This window comes from Alosa alosa, chromosome 9 (genome assembly GCF_017589495.1).
Source record: "Alosa alosa isolate M-15738 ecotype Scorff River chromosome 9, AALO_Geno_1.1, whole genome shotgun sequence".
Taxonomy (NCBI): domain Eukaryota; kingdom Metazoa; phylum Chordata; class Actinopteri; order Clupeiformes; family Clupeidae; genus Alosa; species Alosa alosa.
Window position 1 is genome coordinate 35,311,742 of NC_063197.1, and position 10,314 is coordinate 35,322,055.

A 10,314-nucleotide genomic window follows, 5' to 3' on the forward strand; every position below is an offset into this window, starting at 1 on the left:
CACATGCACGCACAGACACACACACACACATGCCAATTGTGCACATCTTTGACTGAAAGAATAAATAAGCGATTTGAAGATATATGGCCTGCATTCTGACCGGTGCTCACTCAGTGGTTAAAATATACTAAAGCCAGCAATAATAGCCCACTCCAATACAGTGTGTGTGTGTGTGTGTGTGTGTGTGTGTGTGTGTGTGTGTGTGTGTGTGTGTGTTTGTTTAGGGTGTGTGAGTGTTTGTTTAGAGTGTGTGTGTTGCAGTAACCAATGACTTATGGTGTTAGGATTTGGCCTTTAATGTGGTGTGTGTGTGTTGTAATGTGGTGTTTGTGTGTTGGCCTTTAAGGTGGTGTGTGTGTGTTGTAATGTGGTGTGTGTGTGTTGGCCTTTAATGTGGTGTGTGTGTGTTGTAATGTGGTGTTTGTGTGTTGGCCTTTAATGTGGTGTGTGTGTGTTGGCCTTTAATGTGGTGTGTGTGTGTGTGTTGTAATGTGGTGTGTGTGTGTTGGCCTTTAATGTGGTGTGTGTGTTGGCCTTTAATGTGGTGTTTGTGTGTTGTAATGTGGTGTGTGTGTGTTGGCCTTTAATGTGGTGTGTGCCTTTAATGTGGTGTGTGTGTGTTGGCCTTTAATGTGGTGTGTGTGTGTTGTAATGTGGTGTGTGTGTGTTGGCCTTTAATGTGGTGTGTGTGTGTTGTAATGTGGTGTGTGTGTGTTGGCCTTTAATGTGGTGTGTGTGTGTGTTGTAATGTGGTGTTTGTGTGTTGTAATGTGGTGTTTGTGTGTTGGCCTTTAATGTGGTGTGTGTGTTGTAATGTGGTGTGTGTGTGTTGGCCTTTAATGTGGTGTGTGTGTTGTAATGTTGTGTTTGTGTGTGTTGTAATGTGGTGTTTGTGTGTGTTGTTATGTGGTGTTTGTGTGTATGTAATGTGGTGTTTGTGTGTTGTAATGTGGTGTTTGTGTGTGTTGTAATGTGGTGTTTGTGTGTGTTGTGTAGAATTCTGGGGTATTCTTACTGTATTCTGATGTGTTCATATGTTACATCTGTGTGTAGTATACAACAGGGAGAAGTCCATATTATTGTACATAACTGTGCCTTAGGCCTGTGTACCAGCAGGAAGGTCATACAGGCCGATGTTTAGGAACATCCGAGGAACATCAGTGATAACATGGGCCGAGGGAGACAGCATGTCTGCCTATTCGGGCTAGTATCTCCATCTGGCCAGGGCCGGGTTTTGTACACTGGTTGGCACCTGCCACGTTGGCATGATTGACGTTTGTATGTTCTAGTATAACAGGCTTTGTCTTAGGTTTTGACAGGGAGACGGATCGAGGAAGCAACCCAAGGAGCATCTTCTGTCGGAAGGCTCAGCAGCCGCTTCTAATAACAACCACAACTGTTAGACTCTGCACAGTTTTACTGTTTGAGACTTAGCCTGTGTTCTGTTATTCATTGTTGTACCATCTACAATAAATCATCATCTAATCGCCGATCCTGATCCCGCCGTCAAGCTTTATTGACCATCTTCAATACAGACATTAGAACTAAAACACAACGCAACAACCAGAGAATCCAACAGTTGTAATGTGGTGTTTGTGTGTTGTGGTGTTTGTGTGTGTTGTAATGTGGTGTTTGTGTGTTTTGTAATGTGGTGTTTGTGTGTTGTGGTGTTTGTGTGTGTTGTAATGTGGTGTTTGTGTGTTTTGTAATGTGGTGTTTGTGTGTTTTGTAATGTGGTGTTTGTGTGTTGTGGTGTTTGTGTGTGTTGTAATGTGGTGTTTGTGTGTTGTGGTGTTTGTGTGTGTTGTAATGTGGTGTTTGTGTGTTGTGGTGTTTGTGTGTGTTGTAATGTGGTGTTTGTGTGTGTTGTAATGTGGTGTTTGTGTGTTGTGGTGTTTGTGTGTGTTGTAATGTGGTGTTTGTGTGTGTGCATGTGGTGACTGATGGAGGAACCCTTTAGTACATGTGTTCCTTAAGTGTTTGTTCATGGGTTCTAGTCGTGATACTACACAGCAATATGCAAACAACACCAAACTCAACTGTTACTCAACTGTTAAAGTAAGACAACACCAAACTCAACTGTTAAAGTAAGACAACATCAAACTCAACTGTTAAAGTAAGACAACATCAAACACCAAACACAACTGTTGAACTAAGACAAGATCAAACTCAATTGTTAAAGTAAGATAACATCAAACTCAACTGTTGAAGTAAGACAACATCAAACTCAACTGTTAAAGTAAGACAACACCAAACTCAATTGTTAAAGTAAGACATCAAACCCAATTGTTAAAGTAAGACAACATCAAACATCAAACTCAACTGTTAAAGTAAGACATCACCAAACTCCACTGTTAAAGTAAGACATCACCAAACTCAATTTCCTTATTTGGGTTTTGGGTTGCCAGGTTTTAGCCTATTGACAAAACGGTTGAAATTAAAACTAAGTGATCGTGTATGTGTAGGGTGTATTTCATACACAATCTGGCAACCTGGATGGATCAATGATTTTAAAATGAAGTTTGATGGCCATGCAAATTAGTTTTCCGGGAGAAATAACAAAACGGGAGGGTGCTGGGAGATGACCTTGAAATACGGGAGAAACCCGGGAAAAAGGGGAGTGTTGACAGGTATGGTGTGTGTGTGTGTGTGTTTGTGCACAAGGCTCTGGGGGAAAAGGGGAGTGTTGACAGGTCTGCACTGGAGTGTGTGTGTGTGTGTGTGTTTGTGCACAAGGCTCTGGGGGAAAAGGGGAGTGTTGACAGGTCTGCACTAAACTCAACTGTTAAAGCAGTGGTCCCCAAACCTTTTCTTCCGAGGGCCAGCTCACTATGCCTGGCTCCAAGAGAGGGTCAGAGACTCGGAGTAGTTCTATATCAGTAACCATAAATAGCTTAGTGCTGTGAACAACAGCAGTCTACCTTAGTTGAATATTCTATTACATTTAATCATAGGCTATTGCAATTTAATACCATTGTTAGCTGTGTTTATATTGTCATCATGCCATATCAGTGTAAAATTAAATAATACTAATAAAAAAACGTTTGCATTCCCAAAAGTATTAGCAGGGAGTCCCAAAAGTATATATTATTAAAAATGTGTGAACTCTGAATTCTGTGTCTTTTCATACACAGCTCAAGTTGTGAATATCCTACAAATAATTTAAAGTTCTCAAACTATGAGAATTTTATGAAGTGCTGAAGTGGTCTGAAAAGACCACCATTCTAACTTTCTGTCACCTGATGAGAACTTTGTGAACTCTTTGTATTGTTCATGAACATTTGAACGAGTGAATAAAAAATAAAAATAATTATCCCAGAAAGTCCCAGAAATATGACTTGAATAGAAGTTAGTTAGTTATTAACAATTAATTGATAAACTTTTAAAATACGTTGAGCACTGATGCAGTCAGCATAGGCCTCTCACATTGTTTGCAGGTACCCTACATTTCATTCCGTTTTCGATGGCAAACGCAAAACAGCGCCAAAACAACTGTTTGTGTACTGTTTGACTCGCCATAAAGAATGAATGGGGGAAATTACGGAGGTTTTAGTTTGACGATGTCGTACTCCCGTGCGGGCCGGATGCTATATACCGCGGACATGTCTTGGGGGGCCACCCAAAATGAGGTGGCGGGCCGTAGTTTGGGGACCACTGTGTTGAAGTAAGACATCAAACTCAACTGTTAAAGTAAGACATCAAACTCAACTGTTAAAGTAAGACATCATCAAACTCAACTGTTAAAGTAAGACATCAAACTCAACTGTTAAAGTAAGACAAAACCAAACTCAACTGTTAAAGTAAGACATCAAACTCAACTGTTAAAGTAAGACATCAAACTCAACTGTTAAAGTAAGACATCAAACTCAACTGTTAAAAGTAGGAAGCAAGCAAACAGGTGAAAACAGATGTCTCTGTTGTGTCAGTTACATCTGCAATGCCCCCATCCACCTCTGCAATGCCCCCATTCACATGTAATCCCATTCATGTCTACATCTATATCTGTAATCCCCCATTCACATTTGTAATCCTCCATGAATATCTATACCTGTAAACTGCCCCCGTTTACACACATCTGCAATGCCCCCATCCACCTCTGCAATGCCCCCATCCACATCCCACATCCACCTCTGCAATGCCCCCATCCACAGCCCACATCCACCTCTGCAATGCCCCCATCCACATCTGCAATGCCCCCATCCACATCCCAGTTTTCCTCTTTCTACCAGAAGCTTCTACATTGCACTTCAAGGGAAACACATTTTCCCACACAGGCAACATTGTGTCCAGGGAACCTGACATTTGGACAGAATTGCCTTTGCACTTCTTGGCTGTTTGGCACTTGACACACTAGGCAGTTTCTTGCCCACATTCTTTTAATGGGTCGGACAGCAGCCAGATGCAATGTGAGACATCTGTTATCCCCACCAGGGCGCTGCGGAATATACCCAAATGTGTAGCCACGGTAACACACAGGCGAACAATGAGACATCGTCACTGCCCAAATTACACTGAGAGCGTTTACATGCACTTTAGTATCCCGGTTATTATCGGGATTTTATAAGTATCCCGGTTTTGTATTTGCATATGTAAACATCATATCCTGATTTCTGAACCCCGGATAAGCCCGGGGGCCCGGATAAGCGTTTTGAGTATCTCGGTTATGCTAGGTGGAGTACTCCGAAAGAAACCGGGATACTGTTCCATGTATACACCTTATCCTGGTTTCTGACAGCAGCTGGCTATATGCGCAAAAGTATTTAAAAAAACATCGTTGTTTTAGAATTGTCGAACAAAAGGGACTTTTACGATAGCCTAGCTGCTAACATGCAAAGTAACTTTATAAACACTCGAGACTGTGCCAGTAGAACTTTATTGTTGGTAACCGGGATACAAGTACTGATCATGTAAACAGGAATATGAATATCCAGGTTTCTCTGTGCTCATGTAAACACCGTATCCCAAATAAGATCCAAACCGGGATGAGCATAATGACCGGGATACACAGCACTGTGTGAGTGTGTGTGTCTATATGCATACAGTTTTTTCTGATTGCTAAAGCACATTTTTTGTAACTATGGCTTTTTTTGCAAAACTCTACACACAAATGGCAAAACCTCTCACCCAATCAGCAAAACATTGTAGTTCTCTTGCAAAAGCCAACACACCTTGCTTAACTCTTCACAGCTTCGTAAAAATTGTGTTTTTGTATCAAACAGTAAACACAAGCCATCACAATAATAAGCACACAATGTGGCAAATACACAATAATGGTATAAATAACAAACACATCTGGCTTTTGCTTTCTCTGTGCACAAGGTAGACTATGTCAGTTTGAGGTCATACTTTTGTCATAGTTCTGTAAACATACAGGGATCCAAACATCAAGTATTAGTGTTTATTTACACACATCAAAACTTTGAAGTTTTGTGTGAGAAGTTTTTCTCTTATTACCCGTCCTCTTCCCCCTCCTCGTCCTCCTCTTCCCCCTCCTCGTCCTCCTCTTGCTCCTCCTTGTCCTCTTCCTCTAACTTCACCTCCTTGTCCTTGTCATTCTCTCCCTCTCACTTCTTCACCTCCGCATCCTCTTCTTCCTCCTCCTTCTTCACCTTCATGTCCTATTCTTCAGCCTCCTCTAATTCTTACCTTTCTCACTCTTAAATTTCCCCTGGGGATCAATAAAGTATCTATCTATCTATCTATCTCTCTTCCTGCTCCCTCTATTGTACCCATTGTACATTACCTGTGGCTTAGTGCTTAGGCTGATTGCAAAGTGAACTAACTATCTAAAACAGTTTTCACATGAAAAAGTGTGCCAGAGAGTTGGCAAAATAGTGAAAATAATAGCCATGCATGTGTATAGATTTGCTACGAGTGTGTTGATCCTTTGGAAATTGAGTGTAAAGCATGAGTTGTGTTTACAGTTCTGCAAAAAGCGTGCTGTGCAGTGAATTGTGCCTACAGTTGTGCAAAGGATGTGTTACAAAATTGCAAACTGAGTGCAAAGCAGTGTTTGTGCTTTTAGTTTTGCAAACTCAGTGAGTGGTTTTGCTATAAGTATTAATAGTTTTAGAAATTGTGCAATAAGAATCACAGTTGTGTTTAAGCATTCAGAAAAAAACTGTAATATTAGTCATAATAACCGGGATACTGAGGTGCATGTAAACACACTCTATCTGCCAAGCCCCATACACAGCAGTGTGTGAGTGTGAGTGTGAGTGTGTGTGTGTCTATATGCATAATATGATAGGCATAATAACCGGGATACTGAGGTGCATGTAAACACACTCTATCTGCCAAGCCCCATACACAGCAGTGTTTAAGTGTGTGTGTGTGAGTGTGTGTGTGTGTGTGTGTCTATATGCATAATATGATAGGCATAATAACCGGGATACTGAAGTGCATGTAAACTCACTCTATCTGCCAACCCCCACACACAGCATTGATGACATGGAAACAGTCACTGCCATGTTTGTGGAAGCACCTGACATCCTTTTCCTGTATGTGTGTGTGTGTGTCTGTTTATGTCTGTCTTTGTACAGTATGTGTGTGTGTGTGTGTGTGTGAACTAACATGATTAGTTCACTTTCAGTGTCCCAGGAATCCTTGTTGGTGAACGGTCACTAAATGTACACATAAATTATTTTATTGTAAGGCCCCCCATGAACGAAAGTTCACAAAACTTGGCATGCATTCGGAGGGTGTCATAATGATCCTACACTTACAATTTCGTGCAGTTTTGACCATGTCAGCCAGAGATATTGCTTTTTAATTTTTAACTAGGTGGCGCTATACATGAAATAAGTGGTAATGGGATGGGTTGACATGCCCCCTTAAGACCAACATACAAAAAAAGGTGGACCTCCTAGGCCCTACGGTTCTCGAGATATTCACAGAAAACTGTCTCCGGCCACCTACAGGCCAGTTGGTGTATAGTAATATAAATTAATTTATTGTGTGGCCCCCCATGAACGGAATTCCACGAAACTTGCATGCATTCAGAGGGTGTCATAATGATCCTACACTTCCAATTTCGTGCAGTTTTGACTATGTTAGGTCACAGATACCTGTGATTACACCACCTCATTTTTACTTTTTTGTGTTTAACTAGGTGGCGCTATACATGAAATGAGTGGTTATGGAATGGGTTGACATGGCCCCTTGAGATCAACATACAACAAAAAAAATGGTCCTCCTAAACCCTACGGTTCTCAAGAAGTTTCGTTTACCCCGGTCTTTCAGTGTCCCGGGAATCCTTGACGGAAATTTGGACATGCGAAAAAAAAAAGAAAGAAAAAAAAATCTGACTAAACCTATATGACCGCCGCTTCGCTGCGCGGCGGTCATAATAAAACTTGACACTGAAATAAAACTTACTGAAATAAAACTTAACACTGAAATAAAACTTAATAAACTTAACACAAAATGAAGGAAGGCTTGCTTGTAAAGATGAGTTTTAAGGAGGGATTTGAAAGAGCATACTGACTTGGCTGACCTGATTTCATCAGGCAGGTCATTCCAGAGCCAGACACTAAATGCTCTCTCCCCTTTTGTTTTGAGATTGACCTTAGGAATAGTTAGGAAACCACTACCAGATGATCTTAAAGTACGCACAGGTGTATAAGGTACTAGGAGATCAGATATGTAGTTGGGAGACAGGCCATGTAGAGCTTTAAAAGTAATCAGAAGAATCTTAAAATCAATTCTAAAGCTTACTGGGAGCCAGTGCAGTGAGGCTAAAACAGGAGTAATGTCTTAGTACTTTGTCTTAGTAAGAAGCCGGGCAGCTGAATTCTGAACAGTTTGAAGTCTCTTTATAGATTTTTGGTTCAGACAAGAAAAAAGACTATTGCAGTAATCCAGGCGTGAAGAAATAAATGCATGTATAATGGTCTCAGTGTCTTTAAAAGTTAAGATGGAACTAATCTTGGATCTTAATATTTCTGAGGTGATAGTGTGTGTGTGTGTGTGTGAGTGTGTGTGTGTGTCTATGTATGTGTGTGTGTGTGTGTCTATATGTGTGTGTGTGTGTGTGTGCTTGTGTGTGTGTATGTGTGTGTCTATATGTGTGTGTGTATGTGTGTGTGTATATGTGTGTGTGTGTGTGTGTGTGTGTGTGTCTGCCCTCAGGGTCTATGCGGCTCCTGCTGGGCCTATAGTGCTGTGGGGGCTCTGGAGTCCCAGTGGAAGCGTCTCTCCGGGCGTCTGGTGCCCCCCCAGGTTTTATCGTAGTTTTTGTCCAACTCCATTGACTTGTATTGGATGTGCTGTGAGGTACGGCATTACTCCGCTGCCGGAAACGGATATGGGGTTGTTTGTATTCTTTCTGAAGTCTTATCAGAGCCCGTCTACGGAGAGCCTTGGCACTTCTTATTAAGCCTCATTATATCGACATTGGTTGCAGTTCCATTAGAATTCCACTGGGGGTGATCGCGGGCGAGTGCAGGTTGAATGGGGGTCTATGGAGCTAGATGGCTAAATGTATCTCTTTCACCTGCTTGTCGTGGAAGAATCGTAGATTTTATTGTAGTTTATGCAGGTTCAATATAGATTATATAGATTTTAAGTTGAATGAACGAGTACTTATGTCCTTTTCATTTCTTACAGGTTGGGTCGTTGTTGCCCATATCACGCTAACATTGTGCTAATGAATGACGTCATTGACATATTTGAAAGGCTTTTTAGAAGACTTACGTGACTTCAAAAAATATAACAATCAACAGTGTGTATTTTATTTGCCTCTCCTAGCGAATGCAACATTCAAATTACTACTCAAAAAATTATATCCAGAGAAAAGTGGATATTGAGGGGTAAAGCTCCATAGACCTCAATGCATTCTGCACTCGCCTGCGAGCGCCCTCAAGTGGAATCTGAGGAGGAACTGCAACCAGTCCAGAAACCGGAAGTAACCAGACAGTGCCAATTCTCTTCCTATTAGACATTCTCTGGTCTTATGCAGTCGCGGTATCATAGGCTACTACGCTATCCAAATTATTGTCACGTCCAACCATGGCTAATGCTAAAATGTCTTGGAACTTGCACGATGTGAATGATAGCCTACGTGAATCATTACGTTTTCATCATGAAAGTTCCACAGCCAAAAAAATAGTAAACGTACAAAATCATGTAGCCAAATTATTCATGTAGGCTAGGGTTAGTGTTAGGCATAACAAATAAGTTAGACATAACAAATAAGTTCTTACCCCAAGTTCTTCCAACTCTGTCGTCCCAGGAGGTAATGTGGGAACCGCTGTATTTCTCAGGCGAAAGAGCTTTTTGGGCGTATTCTTTCGACCTCCAGCGAAGTTCAGTAAAATGCAGACCGCAGAGACACGGTGATCAGCTTTCTGCAGATTCTCAACAGGTGTGCTCACATCCAACCCCAGAAATTCCAGCCACAACTTTAGCCTTTCTGGATCGTTGAAAGGAAGTCTGTGACAACTTTTTTTGCTATGAATTTTCCCGCAATTCGGAACTGCACAAAATCGCCTCATTTTTAGCTGTCTGTTGCAAAATACTTCAAGACAGCGATCTTCTGCTTCTTCTGTGTATTCAATGAAATGCCAGTGGTTTGCTTGTAATTGGCAAGACGGTGTAAGGTGCATTATCGCCACCCACTGGGCTGGAGTGTCTATTATTTCAAGCTCTCAACGGAAGAATGTACGGGTGTGAGGCGTTTGGAAAAATAGCTCCACAGTTTTACAACGCATGGTAAACACCTGTTGGAAAGCATCTTTTGCAGCGATTTTTGTGTGAGCATATCAGCGAACACCCCTGACCACTCGGTGAGTTTCACGTCTTTGTAAACGAAAGTTTAATGCGTTTTAGGAAGGATTGTTCCAGTGCACCTATGCAGCGTTCTGGAGGAGGGGGGGGCGCTACCACAGAAACCGAAAATCTCAGGACAGCAGCATGTGTCCAAATTTCAATCTTAAATGTTCTATTTAATCATAAACTATCTGAAAACAGGGCTTTAAGTGTAAAATACCGAACTTGTCCTTTAATGAGTGTGTGTGTGTCTGTATGTGTGTCTTAATGAGTGTGTGTGTGTGTGTGTGTGTGTGTCTTAGTGTGTGTGTGTGTGTGTGTGTGTGTGTGTGTGTGTGTGTCTTAATGAGTGTGTGTGTGTGTGTGTGTGGCTATGTGTGTGTGTGTCTTAATGAGTGTATGTACCTCCTCAGGCTAATCTTAGCCTCAATGTCGCCTCAGTGAAGGCCTGGAAGTACCTCCCTCCTGGAGACGAGCAGGCTCTGGAGGACGCCGTGGCAACCATTGGACCCGTTGCCGTGGTTATCGACACCACCACTCGCAACT

The 10,314-nt window shown here is 41.8% G+C and overlaps 1 protein-coding gene across 1 annotated transcript in view; it reads right to left on the reverse strand.

The window, feature by feature from the left end:
- si:ch211-1a19.3 overlaps positions 1–9,580 on the reverse strand; it is a 32,047-nt gene extending 22,467 nt beyond the window's left edge. The window contains exon 1 of the mRNA XM_048253213.1: positions 9,204–9,580. Within this exon, the coding sequence (XP_048109170.1) occupies positions 9,204–9,494 (291 nt within the window). The 5' untranslated portion in view covers positions 9,495–9,580. The remainder of the gene's footprint in view (positions 1–9,203) is intronic.
- Positions 9,581–10,314: the final 734 nt, after the last annotated feature.